The sequence below is a fragment of the Heterocephalus glaber genome, unplaced genomic scaffold (assembly GCF_053883595.1).
Source record: "Heterocephalus glaber isolate CG9 unplaced genomic scaffold, H.glaber_assembly_v1.0 deba00001543, whole genome shotgun sequence".
Classification (NCBI taxonomy): Eukaryota; Metazoa; Chordata; class Mammalia; order Rodentia; family Bathyergidae; genus Heterocephalus; species Heterocephalus glaber.
Window position 1 is genome coordinate 2,381,759 of NW_028258336.1, and position 15,446 is coordinate 2,397,204.

Below are 15,446 nucleotides of genomic sequence, written 5' to 3' on the forward strand. Positions count from 1 at the left end.
ATAAATCGTGAGTCAAATTAAACTTCTTTTAAACTGGGGGTGTCAAGTATTAGGTCTATCAACCGGAAAGCTGACTAATGCACTGATTACACTGTAAAGCGCTTATGAGTTAAGCTGTAACCAATGACTAGTTGATTGACTAGGCTGTAGCTGATTGGTTTTCTATGCCTTGATTTTGTTTTCCTGTAAGTGCTGTCTGCGCATGTTATTGGTGGGGGTTCTTAGAGCTTGTTCTTCTGGAAGCTGCCTAGTTCTATTTTGTTTTGCTCAAATGAATTCTACTGAATTTAAAAGGTATAAGAAATTTTCCTTTTAATGTTTTTGACAGAGTTGGCAGGATCTGAAGCAGAGCTTCAGAGACCCGGGGGCATCAGGCCACCAGGCATAGGTACTTCCCATCCTACTGTGGTCACTGTCTCCTTGCCTTATGCGGTGGGCATAGTAAATTCTCTCTCTTGGGGTCTGAAGCCTCTTGGATTATGTGTTTTGAGCTGTGAGAATTTCAATCCAAACTGTGTTTTGAAATTGTGTCCAGGTCTTGTATCTAGGTGTCAGGTATCTCAGTGGGTGAGGTAGAAACTGAACTGGGTTCAGTAGGAACAAGACCGGATCCTGTGGAGAGGCCTCGGCAGTCTGACTGGGTCAGGCACAGATACGGAACCAGGTTTAGGAGGCAGATATGGTGGTTAGAAGATGGAATTACAGGTTCATCTCAATCCGAGGAGTCTGGAACCCCATCATCCAGAGCTTCATTAGGGGTAGTTTGTGTGGTGAGAGAGGACAGAACTTCGGGGTGGGTACCAAGAGTCATGTGCTGTTAGGGCCTATGGCTGCTGTGGGGTTTGTGGTGGCCACTTGGGTTAGACAGAAGCCAGACTGGATCTGGCTTCTAGAATTCTTGTCAGTTTCTTGTATAAGAATTCTGTATAAGAATGGTTTGTTTTTAGTGTGTGGGTTTTATTATGTTTTAAAGAAATGGCTGAACTTTACTGGCAATAACAGAATTACAGAGGCCACAATAACAAAGTTTTAGTTTGGGTGAAATTGTGGGGATCAAAATGCCAGGGAAACAATAGTCAATTTAAAATCAGCATGGGGCCGGGGATTTAGCTCAGTGGTTTCACCGCCTGCTGCGCAAGTGCAAGGACTCAAGTTCGATCCCCGGTACCAAAAAAAAAAAAAAACCAATTTAAAATCAGCATGTAGAATATTTTAAAAGACTAAATGAAGGAGACAAAGGAGCTTTTATAGAAGTTAAGTCCTTAGATCAGTAGGGTCTATCTGGTCTTTTTTTATTTTATTTTATCGATACTGGGGATCAAACTCAGGACCTTGCACTTGCAAGGCAGGCAGCAGCACCACACTGAGCTAAATCCCCAGCCCATTAGGGTCTGGTCTTTAACCACTTTTGTGCCTTTGTTAAAATCTAGAGCTCAGATATGAATTATCTTCGCCCCAGGGAAATGCTTTTTTCTGTTGTACCTGCGTACTGGGCTATGCTTTGGACTAAGTAACAACACAGGTTGGGGTGGGAAGCTGCTTGCTTTTAGTTATTTTTGAGACTCATCTTTAGCAAAAGAAATCTACATCTGTAGAAAAAGTCTATGTTTGTAAGCGTGCGTGCCTGCCTCCCTCTCTGCACCTGGAGGAGAGGGAAGACAAATTACTGGACTGGATGCTTTTTCAGTGAAGAAAGGTAAAATTGAAGCAAGTGTGACAAGCCTCATCTTCTGTCATGTGTCCTAAGGGGGCTTTCTGTTTACGTTCTTTATGTCTCTGTAGATGCTGGCAGGTAAATCTGAAATCTGACTGCAATCGGCAGGTGGCTAACATTCATGTAGGGCTGTGGTCAGTAATAGGGCACAATTGGTCAAGAAAAGGGCAAACCCCTTTGACCCAGCCTCATTGCTGAAATGAGTAAAATGGTCAAGGGGTAAACAAAATATCCTCAAAGTAAAAACATTTTTTTAATATATGGGCCCCTTGAAGCAGAAATGATGGTTTGTAACAAGGTGTGTCTGGGTATAGTGAGATTTTCTGCTCTGAGAGTTAATCTTCGAAGGATTGATGAAGAACTTTGTTGCTTTGGAGGCTCTGTCTTTAAGTAAATGGAAAACTTAGCCTTGGGTCCAGTTCGCCAAGTATTTTCAACTTTAATCAACCTACTAAAGCAATGTGATTTGGAATAGTGTTTCCTGAACTCATTCCATGGCTTTGTTCAATGAGCAATCCAAGCATAATTGTTAATAATTAGTAGTAGCCAAATATAAATGGGATGGAAGCTTGTGGACAAACGTCAGAATTTCAGGAATTTTTCTCAGCGGCTTGAAATCTTGGAGTCTAATTGTGGGTGAGTTAAGTGGTAGGTAATTATGAAATTCCTGAGTCATTTGCAAGTGGTGTTAAACTTGTCCCCTAATCACTCAGATTTGATTGTGTGTTGGAGGAGGAGAGTCCCTGACAGGATAAATCTGATTCTAACTTGCCAGAAATGTTCTGGTTACCTTTGATTGGAGGAGGATACTGGAAATTATTCTGAAAACAGCTACTTACTGCTTTCATTGAAAAAATGTGGAATGCATCCTAATTGGAAAATATTGAGTAAAGAAACATGTTCATTTAGCAGATATTTGGCCCTTTAATGTAACATATTCTTGAGGGCTAGGTATATGTAACAAGCAGGATAGATGCAGTTCCTTCTTCCTCAGAGTGTCATAGAAGAAACAGATGCACGTACATAATACAAGTAAGAAAATGCATAAAAGTTCTATGAAGAAAAGTGTTGTCCACTTGCTGCTACCTGTGCATTATCTGCAAAGACATATATACTTGGATTAAATCTCTGGCCAGCTATATTTATTGCTATGTATTTAATACAACATAGCTCTGGCCTCACGGTTCAATATTTGATAAAACTGCTGGTGGAATATCTTGGTTTCATGCAGTTTAGAGAAACAATGTGTATTTGGGTCTGTTTGCAGATATGAAAAAGGTTGTATTTTGAGAAAATGTTTCTAAAAAACTATGGAATGGTGCTCATTTACAAAATGCTAAATGGGAAACAGCAATATTAAACCCTTTAAAAAGTTTACTAGAGAGCTCGATCCCCGGTACCAAAAAAAAAAAAAGAAAGTTTGCTAGAGTTTAAGGCCTCTAAGAGATAAAAATTGTGATACGTGGTCATTAAACCTAGAAATAACTCTTTGGGCAAGGAATGTAAGGCAAGTTTTTGGTGAGTGAAGCTAAAATATGAAAGATTTGTTCTCTTTATTGAGAAATAATTTTGCTGGCCTAAAATAGAATGACTAGTTGTTCCAAAATTGGAGGAAAGAATATGACAAATAGCTCATGGATAGAAGCTTTAAGTTTGTGGAAGATGAGTCATGTGAAAGAAATTTTATGTAATCAAGCTGTTTAAAATTCAAAGGGGTTTATAAGTTTTTCTGAGAAATGAGCATTAATAACAGGCATAACTGCAAAATTATGATTTGGAGTGTTACATTATTCTGATCAAGAATGTAGAACTTTTGGGACAGGGATTTAACTCGGTGGCACTGTGCCTGCCTCACAAGTGCAAGGTCCTGAATTCGATCCCCAGTATCGAAAAAAAAAAAAAGGAATTTTGAACATTTATTTCTGAATTTCCCAAACTCAAATTCTACATGAATTCTTTAGAAAGTATAAGATGTTCCAGAGGATTCCTAGAACATGTGAAAAGGAGATGATCATTAGGCCTACCTGATATGTTCAATTGTGTGCAAATCCTTGTCAAATAAGTGGTGCTGGATCTTCTTTGACTTGTATTTATATGAATATGTTAATGTGTTTCAAAAGCCATGTGAAATTCATAGAAATCTGATAGTCCTGATGTAATGCTGTCTTCATAATTTTAATAATCATAAGATATATGCAACAGAAACAGAATTTCCTTGTCAATTGCTTCATCGTAGTGAAATCTCATCAGATCTCTAATCACGGTCATTTCTAGCCTCATTTCACAGATGGTTAATTGTTTTCTCTGGACTTAAGTGTTTTCATCTTCATGGAGGCTCATTGAAAAGACTCTGCCAAGTAAGATTCTGATAACTTTGAGATCTTATCACTGGGCTAGGTAAGAGTTCTAGAATGGAAATGGAGAGACAGACTGTTTCTATGACTGCTAATGAAATATCATGCAGAACAGAAATTGAATGAAAATCAAGGAAATTCGCTGACCATCTTCATACTGGGCCAGCAAGTGCTGGGATTTCTGTAATTTGAGTGAATTCCTCAAGGCTGATCCAATCAGATTGTCTATGGTGACCATTTAATGGACACTGCTATATACACATGCATCGGTGAAACAAAACTGGTATTTGAAAGTAAATTGAATGTTAAGGATGGACTCATGAAAGGCCTAGACAGCTTCCTGGTATTTCCTAAGTTTTTAAAGCTTCCATTACTAAAGGATCTGCACCCCAACTCCTCATAGAATGCATGGGATAATATACATTTTGGAAAAAATGCTGATATGGAGAATGGTTCTACATTCTTCTCATCACTTACCCTGTAGTAAAGCTTCAGGCCCTAAACTTGAATCTGTATCTTACAATTTAAGGGTGCCCTCTATACCTGTTGGAGCTTTATCTCTAAGGTAATACTGACTAAAGCAAAGCCTCCTGAGAAGCAGGTGATACCTGAAGATGTGGATAGCTTTTCACAAGATACTTGAACAACAGAGAAATAATGAATCTCTTACCCCATTTAATTTTTCCTTCTGCCTACCTTTCCCCCTGACATGACTAAATTAGTAAGTAAACTCCTGTACACTTATTCTGTATTTGTAGTTTTACTCAGTAATGGGCTGATAGATCAGTTACTAGCTAAACAGAGAAGAGTCTGTAGTTGACAATACTATAGTGCATATGCATTAATGATTGGTTAATTAGAGACTCAGTTACAGAAAATTAAGAAAAAATAGGCTTTTGGGATAAAGTGGGTAGATTCTTCAGCTGGATTGTTCTTTATTCATCTGGCTTTGATTTATGAAGACCCTGGCCAAGAGCATTGTCCTAATTCTTGGTGTTTTGCTGGTCATATTATCAGTCCCCCAGAAGCACTGTGTTCTCTCAAAGAAATGTTTCTTTGTGGCCATCTGCTGGATGCTAACTTGTCTCTCTTGGCTGGAAGAGAGCCAAGTCAAATGCTTGGTCTGAGGACACAGTAGTCCACAGATGATGCCCTACAGTTTGGTCATAATGTTTCATGGTAGGAGCATGACCTGGAGGGAGGACTTGTTAAATAAAGTTTGCAGGAGGCCTTAGGTTTGGACAGGGCAACCTGCACTAGGCCCAATAGGCCAGATCAATGGTTTAATTATAGTAACTGAGCTTTGGCTGGTTGCAGAAGGCCTTCTAGCCAGCTGATTTGGCTGTATACAACTAGTTACACTACAACTAATTGATCAGTTGATTAGGCTTCAGCCAATTAAGTTTTCTATGCCTCACTTCAGTGTTCCTATAAGTGCTATCTGAACACATTGTTGGGAGTTTTCAAAAACTGCTGTGGTTCTGGGAGCAGCCCAATTTCTGAATCATTTGTTTTGCTTTGCTAAAATGTACTACACCAAAATTAATTGGTCTGATTTCTTTCTAACAGGATTGACAGCCCACTATTAGCCAGTTTTCTTGGACAAGATCATGTCCTTGTCTCTTGGGATGCAGCATCTTAGAATTCAGGGTGATGTTGCTGTGTTTTACTTTGGGGACCTTGGCCTAGGGTCAGAGGTGAAATCTAAACCTGGACCAGGATAATTGGCTTTTAATATGCCCAAAGTGATGAAACTTGGGTTTACCAAAGTGTCAGTCACTTCTAGTTTCTCTAGATATGAAATGCTTATACAATATTAACCAGAATAGGGGGTAGATGGGAATAACAAAATGATCATCTTGAGGATTGAGTTAAACTTACTAGTGGAAGGGAAATTAAATTCAGAGAGCTATTTGACCATTCAGGTTTTAATGATTGGCCTATACTGAAGGAAGCAAATTTCCGTAGTTAATATAGCTATACTTTTTCATGTTGCATTTGGGTTGTGAACCAAAAAGGCTAGGTGGGAAATTGCCTGCTGATTAACTGTAACTAATAAAAGATCCCTATTACAGAGAATGATTAGCTTCCTTTGCTTATGTTTCCCCACCAATCATCAAACTTGTAACAGTATTGTCTGATTTATCTGTGTTAAGGAAAGAGAAAATAAGCTGAGATCATCCATAGAGGATCCTAAATTTGAATTCAATTACACGGTGTTTGCTACTGTTTAGAAAGGTCAAAAGTTTTAGAACCAGAAGGGTCTGGATTCTAACCCAAGCTCTCTTCACAGGGTACTCACTGAGCAAACTATGCAGCCTTTCTGGGCCTACATCAGTGATGGCAAACCTTTTACAGATGTATATCCAGACTGCAACCCAAAACCCACTTATTTATCACAAAATGCCAACTGCAATTAAACCTGAATATTGAGGTTTTAGCTTAGAAAAAGAAATTCAGACATTAAAATCTTTTGTCTTAAAAGAAAAACAACATGCATACCATAGGTTCGCCACCACTGGGCCTTAATATCTTTCTTTTGTAAGATAGGTGCACCACACATGGTTTGAGGATCATGTTGAGGCTCAAATAAGATGGCAGATGAAAAGCATCCTGCCCAGTGCTGAGTGTATATGGTAGTAAACAATAAGCTATTATTTCTTTCCTGACAGAGTAGTTTTATGGCTTTTCAGGATGGGTTTTCTATGGCCAAGGGCTTAAAGAAGCACTAATTATTCCTGAGCTTAGCTGTAGGCAAATCCAAGCATGAGTGATTTTAGACCAGTATTGCCCATGCCTCCCTCACAGGCCACCTGCCCCTCCTGAGTGCTGGTCATAAACCCATATTCCCAGGCCTCTTCCTAGAGATTTTTGAATGGATCCAGGATGGTGTGTGGAAATTTGTATGTTTAATAAATATCCTAATTAACTTTCAGGAAGTTTGGAAAATAGTTGTAATGCCTTCTCAAACTTTAATGGGCAAATAACTTGGCTATCATGTTAAAATGCAGAAAATCAGTAGGCCTGGGGTGGAACCTAAGATTGTGTTTCTAGACTGCTACTAGGGGATGTAGTTGTTGGTCTGAGGGCCACACTTTGGAAAACAAAGCAAGGAGTCAGAAGTCTTAATTGAATGGACTGTGTAGGTCAAAAGAAAAAAGGCAAATCTTGCCGCTCAACAAAAGCAATGTATAAAAACCCATATTAATAGTTTATAATATAGATTAATAATATTTGGGGCATGGTGTATATGTACATATTGGAAAAAAGTATTAGTCATTATCTTTCATGCTAAATTTTTATTCAATGTTATGCAACTGCATAAGTATAAATATTTGTTCAATATACAACAATTATGACATCCATGGGGGAATTTCTTAGAGAAAATAAGACTGCAAACACTTTATTGCACAGATTCTAACAAACTTTTAAGCTGGTAAGTCTACAGCTGGGAGTACGACCGAGGAGCACATCTTACAATCACACGGAGACTGACCAACTAGAACACAGGAGAATTTCTACCAGCTGATTTGGGCGGTTCACAACAAACAAGTATTACATGAATGCAACCTTAAGTACTCTTTACTCATCCAAAATGCAAAAACATTTGGCAAAAATGATAATACACTATACAAAATATACATAAAAATATCCTTTGTAAACAAGCAGCTAGTTGTGCTTCAAAGAAAACTGGACAGTTAAAAAGCAAAGGCTGTAAACCATGAACTACCTCCCAAACAGACCTGTCTCAATCAGTGTAGATGGATAGGATTATGACAACTGCCAAACAGATATGTATTACAAGTCTTGAGACCACTTTGAAAACCCATTTAAGTTCTAGTAAAAAATATTTTTTTTCTTTTGCAGTTTCACAATAAAATGACAGGGAAAGGCCAAAATTGCATGGAAAAAAAATAGGGGCAAGGAGCAGACTGTTTTCTTTTCTTTTGGCCATTGCCAACTTACTTTACAAACCCAGCAGTTAGTTAAGTTATGCCTTTGTTTTTGAAGTGTTTACAACCTTGCTAGATGATTTACAATCCACAGGGCTGTAAGATAATGCTGTGCTTACATAAACAGTTTTATAGCATGAAGATACTAAGACATCCCTTGAGGGAGTTTGGTGCTAGATTATTTATTGGTAATTTTTTCCTTTTACAAAACAAAACAAAAAGTCCTGGTATGGATCCCAAGCATCTTATAAATACTTATCTGCTGTCTCTTAGTGCCTCAGTACTTATGTCAGCGAGTGCCATCTTATAATTCAAAACAAGCCACCGCCAAAAAAGAAAAAACTGCAACAACAAAAAAGAAACCAAAAGCCCTCAGCATTAAAATGATTTGACAAATTCTACATATTTCATGGTATACAAAATTTAAATAAGGCTTAGCAAAAAGTAAAAAGGATGGTCACATTCAAGCACCAAATAGCTCCACAAAGTCACTTTGTTACAAAAATGTTGCTCTTTATTAACAGTATTTTTTGCATACAAATAAAGAGATGACGTTATGCAGTGCTTGGAGCTACTTGATGCATCAAAAATGAATGTGAAACCCAGGAACTTGCTAAAAACAGCAAGCTTCATCTACAACATAAGGCCCCAGCTATGTGTTAAAATGTATCTGATGTCCTGATTATTCCTTAATATATATATATGCTATGATGCCAAAATCCACCCCCCTTTCTTTTCCTCAAAAAAGCAAATTTAAAACCTCTTCCAATGCCTAATGCTTATGACTTAAGTACTAGCAGATTTGTGTGCAGCCAGGAATTTTCCCTTTCATTCCAGAGCAGGGCTGGTGAGGGAACTACCACAAAACCTGTGCTTCTTGGACTACTCACTCACAGCGTAAAGGCCTAAATGTAAGAGCTTGAAAAGAAGGAAAGAAAAAATAGAAATAAAATTGATGTGTGTTTATAGTCCCTGCTCTACTCTGGGTAAAGACCAGACATAACCTACAGAAAAGGACAACTGGCCTTTGGGACAGCCAGACCCTAAGGATCAAAATGTCCACAGGGATGACTCTGAAATGAACCCGATTAACTCCATTTATTCTGCCATTTGTAATGTAGGATTCCAAATGCAGTGATTGGAGCAGTTTTTTTTAAGATCTGGAAATATCAGTAGCCAGATACAGTACTATCAGAAACTCTCGTTAAAAATACACATAAAAACTCACAATCTACTGTATTTAGAGCTTTCTTGCATCTTTGACTCTACTTATAAAAATGGAGTCTTGAAATATTCCCAAATCACAGAGCAAAACATGTAGGTGGATGTATAGACACAAATGTGGATGTATCTATATTTTTACGTACACCCAGTTTTGACCATTTTGCATCATTTCTACATGATCATAAGTGGTAAAGCAAAGATCTTAATTTTCAAAAGCTGTAGTGAACGATGCAATCAGCAGCAAGGTATAGACTACATCCAAAACCAAACACATTGCTAGATATTTACAGAGAAAAATTTCTTTCCTCAACAACCCTCTATTTTGTGAAGGAATTTTCTTTCTTCTTTGTATGAACACTATCTGGTAACAGTTTTACTGGTTACAGCTGGGAAGGCATCTGGAAGAAGGTTCCGTCTGTATTTCTCTCCCCCTCCTCAGTGAGGTGCAAGCTCTGCCTGGTGGACATTCATTCCCACAGTGCTGGTTTCAAAGGTGGTCTCGACAGTCATATACTTGAACTTGGCCAGGTCTCCATTGTCCTGCCCGGGATCTGGCCCCTTAGGAGGCCTTTTTGTGAGGGCTGCTACGCAAACTCTCTTTGCCCCGCCTCTGCCGCACCACGAAGTCCTTCTCTGAAGAAAGGGTGATGGGGCGATCTGTGTTTGGGGTCAGGGATGCCTTGGTCACCTCCCTGCCCGGGTTCTGTTTCCTAGGTGGGGGAGGCTGGGCAGGGGTAGGCTCTCTCCCTTTGGTTTCTCCCATGGTGGCAGTTACAGAGAGTGCCCTGTTTCGGTGGCCAGCTCCACCCAAAGCGTGTAAGTCAGGCTGGTGTGACTCTAGGGCAGTGGCAGAGAGGCGGAAGGATGGCAAGGAGTCGCTCTTTGTCATTAGGGTTTTGCCATCCCCCCAAGACTGGGGCTTCCTGTGGTCCCTGTGGCTGGTGGCTAGAGGCTCTAGCATGCCTCCATTGGCCTTCGCTGAAGAGGGTTCACCACTGGCCGCTCGGACTCCTGGCCCTAGCCGGGCCTCAGGGAAGCTGGAGGAGTAGCTCAGGGACTTCTCAGGGAGGGCAGCAGAGCACAAAGAACTCTGCCCAGTGGCTGAGGGTGACCGTTTCATGCTGCTGAGCTTGCCCGCCTCAGCCAGGGGCTTCTGGGGCCCAGGCCCTTTGCCCTTAGGCTCTGGGAAGCCCTTCCCAACCCCTGTGACTGGCCTCTCCATGCCTTTTGACCGACTCTCTCCATGTGTGAGGGAGAGGCTGGCCTCCTGCTTCCCGCTGTCTGTGGCTGCAACATAAAGTGCTTCTGTGCATTTCTTCCCTTCGGCCTTCCTGTCCAAGGCAATGGCCTTCTGACTGGGGCTTTTGTCTGTCTGTCTGTCTTTCACAGTGGATGGTTTGGGATGCTTTGGAGACACACTTTGCTTCTCACTGACAGCGGGAGGTTTCTGGTCTACCAACTCATTGGCTCCTGGATGCTCTGGCCTTGGCAAATGTATGGGCTTCTCCTGCATCTCTGGGGGATGCCTGCCACTGGTGGGTTTTGGTGTGGCATCTACAAGACCCTCTTCAGTATGCAGTGGGACAGTGGGCCCACTCTCTCCACGGCCAACCACATTGCTGGCTTTGCTCTGGGAGCCTGGGAAGGCAGGGAACACATCCAGTGTGACCTTGATGTTGCTCTTTCCATCTCTGTTAAAGCCACCAAGTGGCTGAGTGACAGGCTCTTTGCTCTTTGCAGCCCCAACACTTGGTTTCTGTGTGGAGAGGGACCTGTCTGGTTGCTTGGACTTTGGTGGGCTGGGGTCAGGGCCAGGGCAGGGCTTGGGGCTGCTGCTCTCACAGTATGCAGTAACAGCAGACCTAGGGGGCACCTGGGGGCCTGGGCTGGGTTCTACAGCACTGGGCATGGTCTCCAGCTCCCTGCCAGAAGAGTGCCTGGGGGAAGTGCATTGCTGCCGGGCTGCCAGTCTGGGCAGCTCTTTGGTGGTCAGTGGGGGCTGAGGGCCACTGTTGAGGTGCCTTTGCAGAAGCTGTTCTTTCCTCTCAGGCTCCTTGGGGCCTTCTTTCTGCAAAGAGGGGAACCCAGAGAGCTTTTCACTCTTCCCACTTTCAATTCTGAGTGGCTGTGGAGGGTGCCTGGCAGGAGGAGCTTCAGGCTTGGTTTCCACACTGCGACATACCTTGTCCACCTCCTTCTCACCACGATTCCCAGCCAAGTACGAGGCCTTGTCGTCCCTGGCTGGGGGCCTCATTTCCTCTCGGGCATCTCTGTGGTTTGTTTTCACACAAGGTGGCCTTGCTTTTTCCACAGCCTGGTTCTGCATGTAGAAATCTGGGTGGGTCCTTCCCACAGAAGAGAGATTTTGGGAACTGTCACTGGCTTTAGTAACCTCTTGGGGACACAGCTCCACAGAGCAGTCTCGGTGCATGTCAGCCCTTGTGTCAGGCCACTTGCCTCTGGTTGTGGAAGGGCCCTTTTCAGACAGTTCCTTCAGGCTTGGTTTCTCTCTTGAGGGAGCCCTGTCAGGTGGAAGCAGTCCAGGGCTGGCGGGGTCAATATTGTGCAGGGTCTGCCCAGGGCTAGGGAGAACCTTGGGGTCCATGGAACTGTCTTGGTGTTTCGTGGGGCTGTCCTCTCTCTGCTGGGGATCACTCTCCATAACTGTTCCTGGGCCTCTGCCAGCAGGTTGGAAAACTTTCCTATCTCGCTTTAACTCTGGGTCAGGCAGGGGAGCTGCTGGTGAGTTCTGGAGACCTCGGCTTTGGGGCAGGAACCGAGGCTCAAGCAAGTAGGATTTACTCATCTTTAAGCTGGCAGGGGAAGGCTCTCTGAAGCTGGCAGTTTCTCCCTTTTTTCCACTACTGCCAGGGAGTGTTGGAGGCACAGAGGGTGCCATGTCCCCACCAGGGCTGGGGCTCTGTGCAGTTTCTGGCGAAGGCAGCTCTGTCTTAGAGGCATGAGGTCCAGACAGGAGAGCAATGTCCAGTGTGCCCTCAATTGGCTTCAGGCAGGAAACTGACCTGCCCTCTAGCTTATACTCAGAGGGGCTCTTTCTGACAGGGGACTCTGGAGCAGCCATGCCTGGCTTCTCTGCTCCGCTGTCCACCCGGCCTGCTAAGGCCTTGAGGGGAACAAAGGAGACTGCGCTCATCTGAGTTGTATGTGTACTGCTAATGTACACTCGGCTCTCGGAGGCTGGTGGGGCCTCCTGCTGCCCACTCATGGGCCGGCCTGCATTCCCTGGCAGGCATTCATGGGGGCTGGATGTCACCTTGGCCTTCACATCTTTGTCTTCAAGTGACATTTTCTTTCGGAGGTAATCAATATTAGCCAGCTTGCTGTCCAGCTTCTCACTTCGGAGGAAGTCCTTGGCCTGGGAGGACTTCTCCGAGTTCTCTCCCTTCCCGGAAGTGGATTTGTCAGGGGAGTGACACAGACTGTCCTGGAGGGTGCCAGGGGCAGAGGCCCGTTTGAGGTCACCTGTGCCTGGGCTGTGCTCCCCAGGTGCCGGGCCCCAGCTAGCTGCTGCCCTGTCTTGGGTTGCCCCGTCGCTGGCCCGCACGCTGGCCTGCTTGTGGAGGGCATCCTTCAGCAGGCTGCCCAGAGACTGGGCCTCTGCTGCCTTGTTTTCAAAATGACTTGACCTTTCCAAAGCCTTGGGGTAGACTTTCTTCTCCCTCTCTTCTAGCCTAAAGAGAGCATGGGTTTCTGACTCATTGTGGCTATGGGGTTTCTGGTGGGACTCCTGTTTCTCTGGGAGGCCATCTGGTTTCTTCACCACCACCTTGGCCTTCAGCTTGTCCCGGTCCAAGTCCTCCACAGACTCCTGCCGGCCCAGCTTCCGGGACACTGGGCGTTTCAGGCAGCCTTGCTCCACGGGCCGCGCTCGGCTGAGGGACGGAGCATCGCATACGTTCTCCTCCAGGCTCTGCAGTGTTGCCTCCCGCTGGGACTGCTCCCGCTGCACCTCCTCCTGGGTCACCTCCAGGCTGTGCTTGCGGGAGCACAGGTGCTTCTTATCACTGCCATAGGAAGGTGACAGCTTTTCCTCAGACTGTACCCGCTTGAGCAGTGGGGATCTCGGGGGTTCAGCACTCTTGGGCCTCACAATGTGTCTGACAATGGTGGGAGGGGAGTGCATCTTGCTGGGAAAGGCTTGGGAGATCTTGGCATTGCCCAGTGAGTGCCCCAACAGGGGGGACGGTGAGCGCTGCGGCGAGGTGGGCTGGGGAGTGGGAGAAGGTGTCCGGGCCAGTGGGGACAGTGGGATGCTGCCGGCTGACTTGCGCCTTCCAGAGCGGTATCGCTGCCCACTGAGCTTGGGGGCCAGGCCATGGAGTGTGCTGGGCCGGATGTGTCCTGATCCTGCTGGGGAATTGGGGGCACTAGAACTTGGGGAGCTGCTCTGGGAGGAATTAGTACCTGTGTAAGGAAAACAGAAAATTGTAAGCATCCAGCATCATCTTCCTTTTCCTGCCAACAATTCCGACTCAGGCAGTTTGTGGTTAAGGCCAGGTAAAGGTAGCACCATATCTCAGCATCGTGCTAATGAAATAAACCCTTCCCAGAGAAACCTCACCAAACCAGATTTAGGTCCTACTACCTGTCTGGTTTTAGTGATCAGAAGAGTCTCGTCTCTGTCCTCCCTCTGAATCCTGTCATTTTCTACCTCCATCTGCTCTCCTCAGGCTGATACAACCTCTATGCTTTTCAGTACACATGTTGACTTTACCTCCTCTCAACTCTCTCGCTGTCTAGACCAGACCAGGAGACTCACCAGATGGGAAGTCGGGGGTGGAGCGATAGCTGGGCGTGGGAGATCGGGGAGACAAGCTGTGAGTCGGGGAACCGGGAAGGCTCTCTCCGGATGACAGGGATCGATTCAAGCAAGAGAAACTCCGGCTGGTGTGCAGTAAAGGAGATGGCTGCTTGGCTAGCTTTTTGAAGAGAGATCTCCTCCTAGAGTAGGAAAAGGAAAACATCGACAACTTTTCCAACCACTCCTGTCTCCCCACAATACCAGCATATTCAGTTTATCAACTGTTTTAGGGACCTACAGCAGACCTGGAAGAGTAAGATACCACTTTTAAAAATTCTCTCATGACTTACAAAGGAATAGTCTGTGATAGTATGCCATGAAGGTTCTTAACTTCAACACTCAGGAAGAGGTGTAAAATAGGACAAATACGGCTGGGGATTTAGCTAAGTGGTTCCGCTGCCTACCCTGCAAGCGTAAGGACCAGAGTTTGATCCCCAGTACAAAAAAAAAAAATAGGACAAATATATTCATTCATTAATGATAATTAATATCATAATGATCTGTAAGGAGGGCCTTCTTTGTGTGAAAGAAGACGTACACAAAGACAGACCCTATATATAGTGACGTGATTTAATTGAGATAATACAAAATGAATCTCTGGAGAGAAACCACTTCCTTCATTATAGAATTCTTTGATGGTGAGACACTGGGCAAGGCTTTATGCACGAAGGGCTGTCTGGCATGCTTATTCCATTGTGGGCTCTTGAAAGGAGGTGGTATATTTACATGGAAAACACCAGGCAAAGTGAAGCAGAGACTTCCTGTCAACAGGCAGCAGACACAAATGTAGCACTCAATGAGCATGTCCTAACTCAGAGAGTATTGCTGCCCATGGCTTATCAGTGCATTTGGCTGTGTGGAGCACTTTCCCCATCACAAAGGTCCAGCCCATTGCTGGCAAGCAGAAACAGAATGTTGTAACACTGATAGCCCTTGAAAGAATTGATTCTATATATACTAGAGCACAACCAAAACGAACAGAGTTTGTGTGTATAATCTGATTGGAGGTAATAAATGCATGTGGAATAAAAAGTCAAATAGTTCCACAAACTTAGACTGGAGCAGTAACTCTTCCACTACCTGAAGAAACCACCTTCTTTTTTTTTTTTTTTTTTTTCACCTGTTTCTCTTTCCTTTTGTCTATATACTGCTCAATAATGTGCCAATGCAGCTATTTTTAATATTTTTCTAGTTGTACAAATTATCTCTTGCTCACTATGGAGAATGAGAATGAAACTCTCATACAATCCTCATCTACCGAAGACCAAATATATTGCCCCATTTCTATTTCTTCCATACAACCAAACCAAAGAACTTTGGTTAAAAAATGAGCTATGTGAATTTTCCTCTTGTATAACTTTGTTTTTCCTGGAGTTTAA

The 15,446-nt window shown here is 43.7% G+C and overlaps 1 protein-coding gene across 27 annotated transcripts in view; it reads right to left on the minus strand.

The window, feature by feature from the left end:
* Nucleotides 1-7,347: 7,347 nt before the first annotated feature.
* Mast4 (microtubule associated serine/threonine kinase family member 4) overlaps nucleotides 7,348-15,446 on the minus strand; it is a 594,077-nt gene continuing 585,978 nt past the window's right edge. For all 27 annotated transcript variants that reach the window (XM_087189591.1, XM_087189613.1, XM_087189592.1 and 24 more), the window contains 2 exons: nucleotides 14,026-14,207; nucleotides 7,348-13,670 (listed from right to left, as the gene is read on the minus strand). In XM_087189591.1, coding sequence (XP_087045717.1) covers nucleotides 9,805-13,670; nucleotides 14,026-14,207 — 4,048 coding nt within the window. In that variant the 3' untranslated portion in view covers nucleotides 7,348-9,804. The remainder of the gene's footprint in view (nucleotides 13,671-14,025; nucleotides 14,208-15,446) is intronic.